At 42.8% G+C, this 18,201-nt stretch overlaps 1 protein-coding gene across 1 annotated transcript in view; it reads right to left on the reverse strand.

The window, feature by feature from the left end:
* The window catches only part of MYO1D (myosin ID), a 283,903-nt gene that overhangs the window by 130,007 nt on the left and 135,695 nt on the right, over positions 1–18,201 (reverse strand). The window contains exons 15-16 of the mRNA XM_080678530.1: positions 18,027–18,193; positions 16,330–16,537 (exon numbers count right to left, since the gene is read on the reverse strand). Of these exons, the coding sequence (XP_080534656.1) occupies positions 16,330–16,537; positions 18,027–18,193 (375 nt within the window). The remainder of the gene's footprint in view (positions 1–16,329; positions 16,538–18,026; positions 18,194–18,201) is intronic.

The following is an 18,201-nucleotide window of genomic DNA, read 5'->3' on the forward strand; positions in this document are numbered from 1 at the left end:
TGTGTGTGTGTGTCCCTCAGCCCAGCCTGCACCCTCTCCAATCTGGAACCCCTCGAGGGATGTCGGATGGGGAGTCGGACATCCCTCTCACAATCCAGGACTGCTGGCTCCCAACTGCTTGCCTGCCTGCCTGCCTGCCTGCCTGGTTGCCCCTAACCGCTTCTGCCTGCCAGCCTGATCACCTCCTAACCACTTCCCTGCCTGCCTGATCAATGCCTAACTGCTCCCCAGCTGGCCCGATTGCCCCTAACTGCCCTGCCCTGCCAGCCTGGTCACCCCTAACTGCCCTCCCCTGCAGGCCTGGTCACCCCTAACTTCCCTCCCTTGCCAACCTGGTTGCCCCTAACTAGCCTCCCCTGCCAGCCCGATTGCCCCTAACTGCCCTCCCCTGTAGGCCTGATCACCCCCAACTGTCCTCCCCTGCAGGCCATTTTGTTGTGGACATCTTTGACATGGGGGTGGCCATCTTGTGTGTTGGAAAGATGGTCAATTTGCATATTACCTCTTTATTCTATAGGATTATCTACTGGTTCTCAAGTGAACAAACATCAGTTTCTGATTAGTGGATAAGAAACCAACTCTTGGGTAGATTACTTAGCTGAACTAGCCATTCAAACTCACCGGCCACAGAAAACATGATACGATACATCAATTAATGTACCTTTGGCTTGAACTCAGCAGCCAATGGGTGTGCTCCCATGCACTTCTCTCTGTGAGAGGCGATCTGTGTTCCCAAAGGGGCAGAAAACCCTTGCTTCTTTTCCATACCTTCATGGACTCCACTGTGTCACTATGTTTGGCAAAAGGAGCTAGAGAGCCCCAAAGAGTCTCAGAGTTTCCATGTCTGTAAAGGTTTATTCCCTACATAAAAACCATGAAACAAGTTTCCTAGGATCATTGCATGTGTATTTACTTGACCAGACTAAGACCACTATAGACATAGCCCCTTGACTTACTCATCAGATAATTATGATAGAAAACTGTCTTATTACTAAATAACTGCTTTAAATTCTTAATTTTCTTCCTCTACCAAATAAGTCCATAGATTGCTCTCTTAGCTTTAAGTTACTGTCATCAACAGAGAACCCTATGCCAGGGTACAGTGTTGTAGCCAATATTCATGCTTTCCCTCTCGACCTACGTGGGTCACCCCCTTGATGTGATCTGCTTTGGTCCATAGGATATAAATGCATGCGACCTGAGAAGCATGGGGCACGCTTGTGTGGTCAGCCTTGCTCTCTTAGGCTTTTGCTAGTAACATGAGAAAAACATGCCCAGGTTCACCGACTTCAGAAAAAATTAGCAACATGTGAAGCCAAATTATATTCAAACTCTGGCCTGGATGGGGTTAGCCAAGAATGGCCAAACCCCAGATGCACGAGGAAGAAATAAATTCTGAATGCTATATCCATTACGTTTTAGTGTGGTAAACTAAATAATGGTCCCCTGAAAGGTAGCTACCTCTTAACCCCTGGAACCTACAAATGTTACCTCATGTGGCAAAAAAGGACTTTGCAGACACGATTAGGTTAAGGATCTTGAGGTGGGTAGCTTATCTTGGATTATCTGGTTGGACCTTCAAGGCAATCACGTATACACATTTAGGAGAGGGAGGCAGTGGGGGATATGAAGACCGAAGGGAAGGAAGGCACTGACCCTGGAGGCAGCGAATGGAGCCACAGGCCATGGAATCTGGCAGCTCCCCGAAGCTGGAAGAGCAAGGAAGGGATTATTCTCTAGAGCCCCAGGGGTGGCCTGTGACAACACCGTGACTTTGGCCCAGAGAAACTGATTTCAGACTTCTGGCCTCTAGAGTTGTGTTACAACAAATGTCTGGTGTTTTAAGCCACCAAGTTTGTGATACTTTAAAAATATACATATTTTTACTGATTTCAGAGAGGAAGGGAGAGGAAGAGAGAGATTGAAACATCAACGATGACAGAGAATCATTGATCAGCTGCCTCTTGCAAGCCCCCTACTGGGGATTGAGCCTGCAACCCGGGCATGTGCCCTTGACCAGAATCAAACCCAGGACCCTTCAGTCCGCAGGTTGATGCTCTATCCACTGAGCCAAACCGGCTAGGGCGTGTGATATATTTTTTTTTACAGCAGCCACAGAAAACTAAGACAGATGGTCTGTGGCACAACTGTGGTAATAGTTAACTGATACAAATCCAAACCAAATACTAGTATTAATAATATCAATGTTAATAATAATAGCAAACATATGGGACTTACCATGTGCTTACCATGAACTCCTTTAACACAATCATACTATAAGGTGTGGGGGCTGACACTCTAACCACTTAGGCACACCGACCAGGGCTCATAAACATTTTTTTTTCACTAGCAAAACTTGATAGTCCAAGTAAAATGTTTAAATTTGCCATGGCAAAGAATAGGAGCAATTTCCTGATATACTTAGATTTCTTGGTAATAGTTACAAACATTTGGTATTGTCAGAAAAGGCATATAATAAACCCCAACACAGTAGCCCTGACACTTAAACCACATATAGTCTGTTATAGACCTTATTTGGTAAACACAACATATTCTTAATGAAATATGTGGTACTTTAGAAAAGCTCTTTTACAAAGTCAGTTATAAAAATTATCCTTTTTGGGGTGATATTTTACATGAGCTGTCAGTCTTGCCACTGTAGTGAATGGACATTACAATAAAATATTTCCGTCACCGTCTTTAATATTTATTACCCAACTAGAGGCCTGGTGCACCAATTCGTGCACAGGTGGGGGCCCTTGGCCTGGCCAGCTATCGGGGTGATCGGGGCTGGCTGGCTGGGGAGAGGGACCACAGGAGGTTGGCCAGCTGCAGGAGGTTGGCTGTGGGAATGCACTAACCACCAGGGTGAAGTTCTTGCATTAAGTGACATGGACAATGCAGTCCTCCAAGCTGGATAACAGGAGGACAGCGAGGCCGTGGGAGCAAGGCTGGCGGTGGGAGGGAGGCAGTCCCACTCAAAATCCCAACAAGAGTGCTTCCTGGGTTTGAGTACAAACCTGGGTCCTGAGCTATCTGGCAGCTACAGAAAACAGGAAATCTAATGAGTTACATAGATCTCATTATTTAACAAGGTTGGTAATTAAATACTCCCCACACCCAAAATGCTTTTTATTTTTTTACAGTCATTTTTGTTGAGGAAGACAAATTTATTGCTCTGCAGCTTTTGCTCGGACACCTACCTGTAAGATCTTTGAGTCTAGGATAGCAACCCTCACTGTTCAGAAGTTTCTCATTTAATGCACACATCTATTCTAGAATCACTTCCCCTTCACTAATTAATTCCTTATAAAGAGTAATCTCTTGAGCTTCCAATAATTAAAAAAGAGAACTGCAATGAAAATGTAGCCCTGGGTTTCTTTCCTTCCATTCCCCCCCCCCCCCCCGCCCATCACTACTTATAGGGGCCAGAAAGTGTTGTCATGGAGACAACAGCTGCTGGGTTATGAGTGACAGGTCTCAAGAGGGAAGTGTCTTGGAATGGGAACATCTCAAGTTAAGGAAAAAAAAAGAAAAGAAGTGGTGAGGGAGAAACCAATGCAAGCTGCATTACCAAGCATAGCAGGGGAGCTCGGGTAAAAGGTGTATTTTAGCTAGCGAAGAATAAAGGCACTATTTTCCCTTTTCTCTCATCTAACATAGGAAATGTTTTCCTTCCAAAGGGGAACAGATTTCTTTTAAGCACACTGCAAGCATATGTACACATCTTGGCATAATTACATTTTAAAACTGGGATTCACACTGATGCACCAAATTGGTTGCCTTAGTAATGAGATATCACCCAGGCAACAGATCGTCTGTTTCCAACTTACAGGGAAGTGGGCTGGGGAAGGGGTGGCGGGAGTTTCTTATTAGCAGTATCTGAGAGGAGATAAATAGGAAACAAATTATTTGTGACATGTTGCCATTATTTTCCAAATATGCTTTTATCTTTTTTATTCATCAGAAAGGAAATGGGAGGGAGGGAGGGGGGAGAGAGAGGAAGGGAATAAAGGAGGCTCTGTTAATCCAATGTTAATTTTTTGCTCAGGCATTTTTTTTTGTTCTAAAAGGGCTGTGCATTTATTTGCCAATATGTGAATCTAAACGGTACCTGTTAGATTATATTGTGAATCAACAGAAAATTTTTCACAGGAGTAAAATCAGTGACTTGTGCACAGTGATGCTATTCATGTTCCTGTAACAGCCCTGCTGAGTACCATGCAGGGGTGTAAGGGGAAGGCTTCAATGTTCAGTATCCATTTACCTTGGTTTCCTCATTAAGAACATACATCCTATAGCTATTCTCATGACCATGACTCACGAATAAACAGTCAGTATACTTTCTCGCTGGGGGATTCTGGTACCTGGTTTGTTTTCCTCCCCCTCCTGCACTCTGCTTTCTTCTCCATCAGCTTTAACCTGCTAGTTACTAATAAACGGGCAATGCCCTAACTGCCAGAGGAAGTGGGCGCTTTTCAGTCCGTATTTGGTTGTGCATTTCTATGCCTGATACTACTGGCCAGTCCTTCTGATTTGAAATTTGCTACTTCCTTTGCTTCCCTGACTCATATATCCAACTACGTGCTGGTCACCTGACTCCCATGTCTCAAACGACTGAAGACATCATGCCCCAAACTATTAATTTCCTCCAAACCGGCCATCTTGCTTCCGGTCTTGCCGACTTCTAACCTTCCCTTGACACAGATCTATTTTTTGTTGTTGTTGACCCTCACCCAAGGTTATTTTTTTCTATTAATTTTACTTTAGAGAGAGTGGAAGGGAGGAGGGGAGAGAGAGTGAGGGAGAGAGAAAGGGAGAAACATCAATGTGAGAGAGACATATCAATTGGTTGCCTCCCATATGCACCCTGACCAGGGCTGGGCATAGAACTGCAACCCAGGTACGTACCCTTGACCGGGAATTGAACCTGCAACCCTTTGGTGCACTTGCCCAATGCTCTAACCACTGAGAAACATAGGCAGGGCGACACAGATCTATTTAAAAAGTGAAAACTGGCCACATCACTTCTCTTAAATCTTTCGATGGGCCTTCCACTGGATCTGGTAGGCACGTGGCAGAATAGGTAACCTGACATTCCTGCTGCGAGAGAAATGTAACAAACGCCCCGACGCATAGCTGAATGCTAAGGGAAGTAAAGGACTTACTTGGTCACCATGTAAAAGTCTGACAATTCAAATTGTTGACAAGAATGTGGAATGATAAAAACTCTCCTTTCAGTGTAAGAGTAAGTGGACAGTATTACTTTGGAAAGCAACTGGGCAATCCCAGTCAGCTTAAAAATGGGCAGACTCTACAAAACCTAGCATTTGCCATCGGCGGAACATGCCCCAGAGCAGCAGTTCCCGGGTGTGGCCTGGGAGCCCTGCGCTTTGCTGAGACCCTTTCGGCGGACCCTCGCGATAAAAACTCATCTCATAATAACACGGGCAGGCTACTTGCCTCTGTAACTCTCCTCCTATCCTGGGTCTACAGTGGAGCTTTCCACAGGCTACATCACACGTGATGACATGCTGTGACAGCTAATGGAATGTACACACACACACACACACACACACACACACACACATTTTGTATATTCTTGAACTTTGTAGAATTTTCAAAGATGAATTCTTTGGGGGACCCGGGGGTCTTCAAAACTTGAGAATAGCCGCCCCACAGACACTGATTCACTTACAGACAAGGAAACATATGACAATGTTCATCGTAGCATTACACAGAATGACCCAAAAAATGGAAACACTAACTGTTATCAGGAAAATAAGTAATAGTTTTTTAGCAATGAAAGAGCAAAAAGAAGTAAAGGTCAATCAACTAGCACTACACTTAGGGGCATTTAAAAACATACTGCGTGACAAGCATGAGAAAACCAAGCTGCAGAAGACTGTGCAGGCCAGCGTGGGAACGGAGCACTGAGTCACGAGAGGGCTATACTCAGGCCAGAGGCTGCCGGCCCTTGGCAGCGGCTACTGAGGAACCTGGACAGAAAGGGAGCGTGTTGACCGGGTGCTCTAAGAAGACAAGTCCTCAGTTAGCTCTTTACATCTTGTTAGGTAAATAATGGAAAGGTCAGTAAGTCTTCATATACTTGCTATGAAATTGAAGTTAAACCTAAACGGAATTCTGACATCATGTTATACTGCTGCCATGTATGTTTGCTTCCTAATCCTATATAATAAAAGGCTAAAATGCAAATCGAACGGCAGAATGACTGGTCGCTATGATGTGCCCTGACCATCAGGGGGCAGATGCTCAATGCAGGAGCTGCCCCCTGGTGGTCAGTGCACTTCCACAGGTGAAGCACGGCTCAGGGCTGGCAAGTGCAGCGGTGGTGGCGGCGGCAGTGCTAAGGACCCCTCGGGGGATGTCCACCTGCTGGCTTAGGCCCACTCTGGGCCTAAGCCAGCAGGTGGACATCCCCCGAGGGGTCCCCGACTGCGAGAGGGCACAGGCTGGGCTGAGGGGGCCCACCCAGTACATGAATGTCATGCACCGGGCCTCTAGTTATCTATAAGCCTGTTTTTTGTTTGTCTATTCCTTACCTGAGGATACGTTCATTGATTTTGGAGTGTAAGGGAGAGTGAGAGAGTGAGAGAAACATTGATCAGTTGGCTCTTGCACATACCTTGACCAGGGATCAAACCTACAATCCAGGTATGTGTCCTGTCCAGGAATCGAACCTGTGACCTTTCAGTGTACTGAACGCTGCTCCAACTACAAGGGCTATGTGGCTGTTTTCTAAAAAGGGCAAAGAACTTTCCAGTAACATTGAAAGGGCTGTTTTTGTAAAGCCAAGGACTAGGATTAGTCTATGTTTATTATGGAAAATGACATTTGTTTGAATATTTTTGTAGAAAACTTTGTTCCATGTATTTGTCATTAGATGTCTACCAAGGTCATTGAATAAAGAAATTTTGCCAAATCTCATTCTTTTTTTCTCTCTGAGCATGAGGTCATCATTACCTTGGCGGTTGGTTTTATAACCTTTTCTTCAATAGTGGGAGTCATAACTGTTTCCCTATAAGAAGGGCACTCTGAAGGATGCCACTGTGGTATAAGTGAGCAGGGGTTAAAAGAGTGTGTGCAGAAGGCTGGACTACTGGGTGAAAATCCCACTTCTGACACCTGTGTGACCTCCAGCAAATGACTCAGTCATCTGTGGCTATAGTTCTCTTTCCTAATAAATGAAAATAGTAACAGACACCTATTCTCTAGGTTCTTGCAAAGATTTAGTTAATATGTGTAAAGTGCCCAGAATGGTGCCTGTCACTCAATAAAAATTAGTAGATTTTTTGTTTTGTTTTTTGTTTTGGCTTTACTTTAAGGGCAAAAGTAATTGATTATATGAAAGATAATTATTTTGCTTTTAGTCTGAGAGATACAACACTTGATTGGTCTCACAAAGAAGTCAGGGAACGTTGTTTGAAAATGATGTGAAAGCCCCCCTGGTTTCATGCCACTGCTTGACAAAGTTTTGCAATCAACGATACATCAGTGAACAGAAGAAGCCAATGAATAAGTAACCCAATAAAATCCAATTTTGACATAATGACTCTATTCACACTTTTTCTCTGGCTGGTTTATTACAAAATTAGTATACTCAGATCTATATTAACCTTGGAGACTTCCTATAATTAATAGTTATGATATTATCCTCAGGTTTAGATTTTACTACTTCACTATACAGTATGTTTATGCTTAAGGAGTCACTTTTAATCCTCTCTTTGATTAGGAATAATATAATTCAACAACATCAAGTACAAATTTAACAAATTCATACAAGAACATACTAATAATATTCACTTATTAATTAGGACAAACCAACCAGGGCAGTCCTTTGGGTGATACATTTGTAACATACAATTTTTAAAAATATATATATATTTTCTGATGTTATCTAATATGTACTTAAAAAATTATTTTCATTGATTTCAGAGAGGAAGAGAGAGATAGAAACATCAATGAGAGGGAATCATTGATCGGCTGCCTCCTGCACCTCCCTGCACTGGGGACTGAGCCCACAACCTGGGCATGTGCCCTTGATCAGAATCGAACCCGGGATCCTTCAGTCCACAGGGCGATGTTCAATCCACTGAGCCAAACTGGCTAGGGCTGTAACATACAATTTTTAAGGATAAAATGATATGTCATTGAAAATCAAAGTTAATAAAAGAAAGACCAATGTGTTCCATTCTCAAAGGTGCCACAGCCCCATAGGTGATAGGAACTCCATCCCTAACCATCTGTGGAATGAGGTTTCTAAGTCAACTGGGAATACCGAACAGAAACCACATGTAAGGTAATTAATAATGGTGAGGCATTACTAATTTTCCATCTGGTCTGAAAATGAAACATTAAAGCCCTTATCTGTAGTGATTATACGGGTATGTAAGGGTGAAGTGATAATACATCTGGGATTTCCTTTTTAAAACCCCGCACAGAACAAACATGAGGTGAGAACTAGATAAAGTAGGAAAGGCAAAATGTTGATAATTGTTGAAGCCGGGAGATGGAATGTGGGGACTCATTCTATTCTTGCTCCTTTTGTAAATATTCACAACCTGTCATAATAAAAAATATCAAAAGAAAGAGAAAATACCTCTTTTTTCCCTCCAAGATATACTAAAAAAATGACTTCTACCAGGTCCTCAAAATGCAATCAATTCCAGAAACTAGAAGTAGTACACTTAACATTCTATGATTGCAATGCAATAAAAGTAAGAATTGATAACAAAAGTGGAAAATGAAACCAAACATACACACAAAACCATGGATCACCTGGAAACAATTTAAATTTCCAAAAGGCTGGCAGCCCTTGCTGCTGTGGAATTCGTGAGCTGCAATTGTGATCTCAGAGTATCCACAAATTGCTTGGAGGAAGATGATTAGAGCCTTAAAGATGTTCTTTTGGGAAACAATGTCTTGTGTTTAGTAGTCTCCTGGGTGTGAATAGAAAGGGCCGTGACCTCCCAACCACACCGTGACCTCCCAACCACACCGTGGCTCACTGTAAAGGAAATTCCATCCCTGGAGCTGGGACAAAAACTGTGCAACCTGAAATGATCCAAGCATATGGCATGGTGACCAATTACGACTTCTATGAATGATCAATTACGATGCTCTTTCAGAAAGAATTCTTCCCAAATAAAGACATAATTCACAAAAGCACGTATTGGTTACACAGGTGGGTCAAGAAAGCCACTCTTCAAATCCACCTATTCCAAAGTTGTTGCTAATAGCAACAAAAAGGGTAAACTCCCCCAACACTTTTCCATCTCCCTTTGAGAATCCATTTTCAATTCAATGACAATTTTGACCAACAGATTGCCTAGAATGAGAAAGTACATTTAGAACTATACATGCACCAAAAAAATAAGGGAGTTTTTTGAGTGGTTCCATACCCCATTCCTCTTTCAAGATAACAAAATATTTTAAACTAAATGGGTACAGAGTATGAGAGAGTCACTGCTCTTTCAAATGCATTTGGGGCAGCATTTTCCCTCAGAGTTAGAACTATGGAATTCTTTCAGGATTCCCCCAACCACAAACAAAAAAAGTATCCTATTTTCTGGGAATTAATGAATATGACACACTGAAGAGGAATGATAAATCAAAACCAGAAAGCTCCAGGTTGAAGAAGAAAAAAGAAAGCCAAAGCAACAAAATTACCCAGGAGAGATGTGCCTCACAACATACTTAGCGATCATTATACACTTCAACTCAGCCCCGAGTGTTAGCTGCCAGAACTTACTCAACCCGTCTCTCAAACACCTCCTTGCTTAAAGCTGTAATTCTAAAACGTTAAACAGTTCCTTCACTGCCATCTAGAAATACCATCTCATTTGATTTCTCATTCAAGTGAGATGTAAAGAACACACACACAAACTCTAAGGTAGAGGGTAAGTGGGTGAGCGAAGCAATTATGTATTGTGGGAGGAAGAGACGAGTGACCTAGGTTACACTGATTCATTTCTCTTAATGACGCAAAGATTTGTAGGTGACAATTAGGCTTTTTTCAATGTTCGGGCAAAACATTCAGGCTTTAGGTCATTCGGAAAAGGTGTTTTTAAGAATGAAAATAACCAGCACTTCACTGAGACAAGATCTTTCATGCATCAGTTAGTGGGACAACCTTTCTGGAAGCCAATGAGTACAGAAGATCTTAAAAGTGCCTACCTTTTAAGTCCACATTTTTGTGCCTCTGACTTTAGTGAGGGGTGTGTTTATGGGTCTTTTTTTAAAATATATTTTTATTGATTTCAGAAAGGAAGGGAGAGGGAAAAAGAGATAGAAACATCGATGATAAGAGAGAATTATTGATCAGCTGCCTCCTGCATGCCCCATACTGGGGATTGAGCCTGCAACCCAGGCATGTGCCCTTGACCGGAATCGAACCCTGGACCCTTCAGTCCATAGGCTGATGCTCTATCCACTGAGCCTAACCGGCCAGGGCATGGGTCTTTTGGATTGCCTCTTCTGGTACTTGTTTTTCAAATCCTTGGCCCATTTTTTGGACTGGGTTGTTTGTCTTTTTCCTATGAATCTGTAGGAGCTACCTGCATATAATATGTAATATAATAAAATGTGTCTTCTTTTTTCCTTTATAGCTTTTGGGTTTCTCCAAAAAATGTATAGGTTTGGGATTTTTTTTCTTCACATGGTATAAGATAGGAGAGCAATGCTGTTTTATTCTAGGTTAATAACCAGCTATTCTAATTCTATTTAATAAAAAATTCCTGTGTTCCCCCTCCCCCACCCACCAAATTGAAATTCTGCCTTTGTCTACCATTAAATTCCCACATATACTTAAATCTATTTCAGGACTCACTATTATATTCCACAGTCAATTCCTATGCCAATATCATACTGTGTTTATTACAGCACATCATAATAGGTTTTAGCCTGTGAGAACCTGGTTTTCAGTGTATATTCATATATTTTTCTGTGCCTTTCAATGGCAAGTTGGAAGACGCAGAATTAGGGATGTTTACTAAAACCGGAAACTCCCAAACTGACTGTTCTTAAATTTTTTTTTGAAGGTTCTTTTTTTTGCATTTTATTTATTTATTTTTTCTTTTCTTTTTTTTCTTTATTGATTAAGGTATTGCATATGTGTCCTTATTCCCCCATTACCCCCCACCTCCCATTCATGCCCCCACCCCCCTGTTGTCTGTGTCCATTGATTAGGCTTATATGCATGCATATAAGTCCTTTGGTTGATCTCTCCCCCTTACTCCCACCATCCCTTACCTTCCCTGAGGTTTGACATTCTGATTGATGCTTCTCTGTCTCTGGATCTATTTTTGTTCATCAGTTTATGTTGTTCATTATATTCCACAAATGAGTGAGATCATGTGATATTTATCTTTCTGTTCTTAAATTTTTATTTATTGACTAGAGGCCCGGTGCATGAATTCGTGCACAGGTGGGGTTTGGCCAGTCCACCCCGATTGGGGCCTATCGGGACCGGGCCAGCTGGGGGGAAGCAGGAGGTCAGCCAGCCGGCTCCACCCCTGATTGGGGTTGGGGGGCCAATTGGGGCTGGGCCGGGAAGGGAGGGGCTGCAAGCAGTTGGCTGGCCCAGCCCCCAATCAGGGTGAGGAGGGGGCCGATTGGGGGTGGGGCCAGCTGGGGGGAGGGTCCCCGGGCAGTTGGTGGGCCGGCCTGCCCCCTGGTCGAAGGGATAATTTTCATGTTAGCCTTTTATTATATAGGATTGATTTTGAGAGAGAGAGAGAGAGAGAGAGAGAGAGAGAGAGAGAGAGAGAGAGAGTAAAAGAGGGAGAGGGAGAAAGAGAGAAAGAAATTTTCCACTTAATTATGCAATGATTGGTTGCTTCTTACATGTGCCCTGACTGGTGCCAAAAGTGATTGCTCTTAAAGGAATAAAGAGTGCTGTGGCAAATAAAATTGAGAGAAAAGAGTTCACTTACATGGTGAGCAGAAATGTGAACTGTTAACATCTATTATGATTACAACCATACTAATATATACCTTTTTGGTTGTTGTTTGTTAATCCTCACCCAAGGATATCTTTTTTCCATTGATCTTTAGAGAGAGTGGAAGGGAGGGAGGAAGGAGGGGAGAGGGTAACAGCAGGCCTGAGACTCCTACCCTTCGGCCTGCTGGTGAGGTTGGTTGGCCCTCGGCTGGTGTCTGTCAGTTTCCCACACTGATATCAAACTTGCCCTAAATAGCAGTGGTTTACAACAAGGTCTATGCTGAATACCTGAGTTCTCTATGGGAGTCTGGGATTGTGGTACATGCTAGGCTGGCGGTGCCTACATGAATAGCCCCCCATCAAAACTCTGGGCACCGAGGCTCCAATAAGCTTCCTAGAAGATACCACTTGGCACATGTCACAACTCACTGGGAGGGACTCAGCATATTCTGAGGGTCTCCATGGGGAGAGGACTCTTGGAAGCTCGCTCCTGGTTTCCTCTGGACTCACCCCATGCGCCTTTTCCCTTTCTTTGGGGTAATACATTTTACTCACGAGCACAACTATATACTGAGTCCTGGGGGTCCTTTTAGTGAATCACTGAGACTGGGAGTGGTCTTGGGGATCCTGGACACAGGAGGTAGGAGAAGTTGTGGGCGGAGAAGGTATTAAATCTTGCAGAAAAAGAGAAAAGTGCGTTGATAAAATCGCCACATGAACTATGATCTCATTTCTATTCTAGCATCTCTGCTTGGATACGTGCACAGAAAGACATCGCAAAGGATGGTGACCACGATGTTCATGGTGTTACCTCGGGATGGTGGGATTTTAGGTGATTTCCCGCAGTGCCCTGATACTTTCCTGTGTGGTTTGAACTTGTTTTTACAATGAGCATACTTGACTTAGATAATCAGAAAAAAAGATAAATCTATTTTTTCTTGAAAAAGGAAATAAAAACCGATGGCTGGAGATTCTTGTTTAAAAATAGCATCTTTGATGCTGTCTCTCTTAACTTTCCATTAAATTCTTACAAAAATAGAGAAAGTGAAAACATCCCATGGAAAGTTAGGTGACTGACAGCCTATTCCCAGAAACGGACAGAAATTTCCACTAATTTCATGGCTTGAGGAGTCGTTTAAAGAACACAATCAGTAGATCATATAAGTCAAGCCCCAGAGTGGTCCTGCCTGAGGCCTGGGAGGAAGCTCCCTGCTCCTACTGCACTGCCTCCTGGTTAGGAATTGCCAGATCTGCATACCAAGAGGACTGGAGAAGCCTGTCCTCCAGGCATCGGTGGTGGTTTCTGGGACAGCCGTCCCTTTTCTTTTAGAATCTCTTCTCTGGGTAGAAATTCTCATTTCTCATCAGAAAGGAAGCAGAGAACACTTACAAAGGAAGGGCCCTCGTAGGTGTGTATAGCTGAATTATAATCTTTTTTCAGGGTTCTTTTAATTGGTTTTAGAAAGAGGAAGGGAGAGAGAGAGAGAGAAACATCCACGTGAGAGGGAAACATCGACCAGTTGCCTTCCGCATGCATCCCGACGCGGAATCAAACCTATAACCGGGTATGTGCCCTGACTGGGAATCCAACCCATGACCCTTTTGGTGTATGGGATGATGTTCTAACCAACTGAGCCACCTGGCCAGGGCTGGAATGACAATATTTATGTAAGGCTTGGCTGCGGGGTGGGAGGGAGAGGAGTGAGTCCTATTTATGGCGAGCAGAGCTGTAATAGACTAAAGTCTGTGGGACGCTGACAACCTGGTTTAAGAAGAGGATTCTACCAGCCACCACACGACAGAAAGGAGTTCAGGGGATGTTGACTTTTTATAAACCAGGACTGTCCCAAGCAAACTGAGAGGTATGGTTCTGCTGGTTCAGGTGCACCCTAAGCTGAGTCAACCTCTTGGACAGGTATAAAGAAGAAAAAGTATCAGACCTACAAAACAACAACAAATGCATCACTGGAAAATACTGAAGAACTGGTATATAGAAATAATGCACCATGGAAGACAGAAAACAGAGACCCAAACCTGTCAATTTACTAGCAGTAAACTGGGAAAGAAAATAGAACTGAGGAAAAGCAATATAAAAACATACGCCAATTAAAAGAAGGAAACTGTTTCAGGATGCAACAGAATTTAGTATTTCACCCCAAGTTCTTCCAAATTCTAGGCAAAATAAATGAAAGAGACCAATACTTAGGAACATCTTGGCAACGGGGAAGAGAAAACGTCCGTTATTTGCACACGATAGAATCATTTGCCCAGGAAAACTAACAGAATCAGCAAATATAAGTCAAGAAAGGTTTCATCGGGATACAGGTCCACCAATAAAAGCCAATATTATTTCTCTGTGTCAACTCTGCCATGTAGAAAATACAAAAAAAAATTCACCGCAGTAACAAAAACAATAAAATATCTAGAGTGAACCAGGAATTCATAAGGAGTCTCCAAGTCAAATGTGAAAGTCTAGTCTATACCCTTAAAATGATTTATTATTGTAAAAACTTTAATCCTTTCAAATTTCAATGCAGTCCTAGGAAAAAGTATTGTTGAATTTAATGAACACAATAAACACACATTAAAATGTCTATATACAGGTTAATTGACTTTAATAAAGAAGAGTAGAGAAGATGGACTTATCCTACCATATAGGATAAGACATGCTATAATAAAAACTGAGTGGCATTAATGCAAAAACAGGCAGATATAAAAACAGAACAGAGCACTCAGAACCAGAATATACATTTTTACCATATAATAAAATCAGTGGGTAAAGGATAGGTTGTTTCATAGATGGTGTTGAGAAAACCTGCTCACCATACAGAAGAAAATGAAACTGGATTTCTATCTAAAACCACATACACAGGTGGATTATAAACGGATTAAAGACCTACATGTGAAAGGTAAAGGTACACAGTTCATAGAAGAAAATATAGGACAGTATCTTTGTGACCTGGAAACAGGGAAAGCCCTCTCTCTTTTTTAAAAAAATATATTCCTATTGATTTTAGAGAGGAAGGGAGAGGGAGGGAGAGAGATAGAAACATCACTGATGGATCGGCTGCCTCCCGCACGCCCCCTTACTGGGGATCGAGCCCGCAACCCAACCATGTGCCCTGGACCGGAATTGAACCTGGGACCCTTCGGTCCACAGGCTGACGCTCTATCCACTGAGCCAAACAGGCTAGGGCTGGGGAAACCCCTCTTAAACAAAATTCCAAAGCACAAAATATAAGATGAAATCCTGAAGAATTTGATTATGTCAAAATTAAGGATTCTCTTCCACAAAGCATATTATAAAAGCATCAGAATGTATACAGAATGAGAGAATATATTTATAATGTCTAAAGTGAATATATGATTTATGTATAAAATATTCATAAAATTCCTGATAATCAACAAGAAAATGATACCAACTCCAGTAGGCAAATGGACAAAGGATATGAACAAGCAGTTTACAGGAAAAAACAAAAAGCAAATGAGTATTCAATGAGATGCTCAAATGCAATGGCAAATGGAGAAATGAAAAGTGCAACAGCGAGATATCATGATACCTACCAGTCTGGCAAAATGAATAGGCAGCTGGAGGATACTGTAAGGATGTGGGCACACAGCGACCCCCATATACAGCTGGTGGTGGTGCAGACTGGCAGAGGCATTTTGGAGAGGAACCTGGTATGCCGTATACCAATTAGGTCTGCACCTACCCAATGACCTAAGCCCTTTTCTCCAGGTATATATGCTGGTGACATTCTCCCAGAGACACAGGATTCCTTTTTATGTACACATATAATATGTTACACTAAAAGTGTTCATATGGAAGGTCTGAAAATAGGTGTAAGGAAATAAAAATAAATACATGAGTGAGTGAATGAAATGAGAAGGGGGCCCTGTGCAGATCAATGGGGATGGGTACCAGAATCTAATGAGCATCCTGACTCCAACACTGCACACCTCAGTCAGTGCAGGTGGTGGGTAATGCAGGGTGAAGGAGGTTGTTTCAAACATCTGGGCAAAGCTTTGGAATGACAAAATAAAATTAAAGAAAGTTCCGTATGCAGTTCAGCTGAGGGAAACACCTCAGTTAACAGAAGAGACAAAAACAGGCTGTTTCAGACATCTCTCCAACTTTAAATACCAGATGACAAAATGTCTCCAGTATTTTTGAAGATAAAATAATTTGGAGCTAAGACAGTCAAATAAGTTTTCCATGTGTGAAGGTAACAGAAAACACTCCAAGGTATGTGTAGATACCAAAAAATATACCATTACGAACATTTCTTGAATCAAAGAAAAGGTTCAACAGATTTTTGAGAACATAACGGCAAGGCCTCCTCCATGTCTGTAAAACGTACAATTACCTTTTGGAGAAAGAGGACAATCCTCAGGAGCATCTGGGCGCGGAGCTCCTCCAAGGTAAACAAGGTGCGGGGTGTGCGGATGAAAATCTTGGTCTTCCCGTAAGCCACGTCTTCCTGAAAGCCACACTGTTCGATCAGCTTCTTCACAGCTTCTTTGTCGGAAGGGAGGTCGTGGTTGGGCCAGGTGAATTCCGAGATCATCTTGTACCTGGTGAACCAAGAACAGGGTACGGATGAAGGGAGGAAAACCATGTGGTCTCAATAGACGCGGAAAAACCGTTCTGTAAAATTCAAGATGCTTCACAGAGAAAAAAAAAAAAAAAACTTCTTTGGCAACTAGGAATGAAATAAATGTCATAGCCTGATAAGAGATATGGAAAAAAAACCCTTCACTAAGATCCAACACTCCTTCATGATAACACCCCTTCCTAACATAGGGATAGAAGGGTACTTCCCGAATTTAATATAGGCTCTGCATCAAAAACTTACAGCCAATATCAAGCATTCTCTTCACAGAGAGAAACAAGACAGGGTTGCCGCTATCACAGGTTTTCTAACCAGCACAGTGAGACTAATATGAACAGGTAAGTGATTGGGGAAAGTGCAAAACTAACATTATTTATGCACAATATGCTTGTTTCAGAGGAAATCAAACAGATAAAACTTATCACTGAAAGAAAACTAAGCAGCATTCTGCATATAAGATGAATACACAAAAATCAACCATGCTCCTATGTGCAAGCGGCCAACACTTCTTGGCCACATGGGCCTCTCACGGGGCAGCTCCCTACACACCAACTTCACGGGAGTGCGAGTGTGAGCAAGATGGAAGTCACGGGGTCACAGCCCTTTGCAGCCTAATCCCAAAAGTGACAGCCCATCATGTTTCCCATATTCCATGTTGCTAGCAGCAGATCACCAGGCCCAGGCCACCCTAGAGGGAAGGGGACTAGGCAGGGTGAATTCCAGGAGGTGGGGATCTTGGGACCAGCTTAGAAGGCTGCTTACCCCAGGGTACCCCCTACCCAGGTGCAAACTTGTTCAATACATGGAGTCAAATTTAGTCATGTTCATACTCTGTATCCGAATTTTAAGTCACAGTGAGAAAGGCTTTGCCCACTCTCATTAGCCTGTGGGTATCAGGAAGGCAGGGACTGTGTTTTGTTCCCCACTATATACCATGTTGCCTGCTATCCGATGAGGAAATAGATTTGTTGAGTAAAACAAAATAAAACCGGAAGGAAATACATCTAAAAGCTTACTCACTTGCCAGAGAGGGACAGAAATAGAAGCCCAATGAAAGAGTTCGACTATGAAGAGGTAACATTATACAACATCATATGGAAAAAGGAAACAAAATCAGAAACCTTGCGAATCCTATATAATAAAAGGCTAATATGCAAATCAACAGAACTGTGGAACAACCGGTCACTATGACACGCACTGACCACCAGGGGGCAGATGCTCAACACAGGAGTTGCCCCCTGGTGGTCAGTGCGCTCCCACAGGGGGAACGCCGCTCAGCCGGCTTGCTGGCAGTGCTAAGGACCCCTTGGGGGATGTCCACCTGCAGCTTCCTCAACTCTATTGTTCATTCATCAGATATCCAGATGCTCACGCACGGTCCCACCTGGGGAAGACTAGGACTCCATAATTCTCAGTGTGCTAGCAGGTGTCTTTGTTGAGACCATTCTCACCTGTGCAGAAACTTCTCGTACGCCTGGCGGAAGGCAAATCCTGCCCGTCGCACCCTCACGTTTTCCAATAGTCCAAGGTACTCAACCTGATGCCGGCAGCGCTCATCATCAAATATCTGCGGGGATTTCTTGTCATTGGGTTTGATGCAACGTACATAGTAAGGTTCCTAAAGAA

Source organism: Plecotus auritus, assembly GCF_963455305.1.
Source record: "Plecotus auritus genome assembly, chromosome: 7".
NCBI classification, from domain to species: Eukaryota; Metazoa; Chordata; class Mammalia; order Chiroptera; family Vespertilionidae; genus Plecotus; species Plecotus auritus.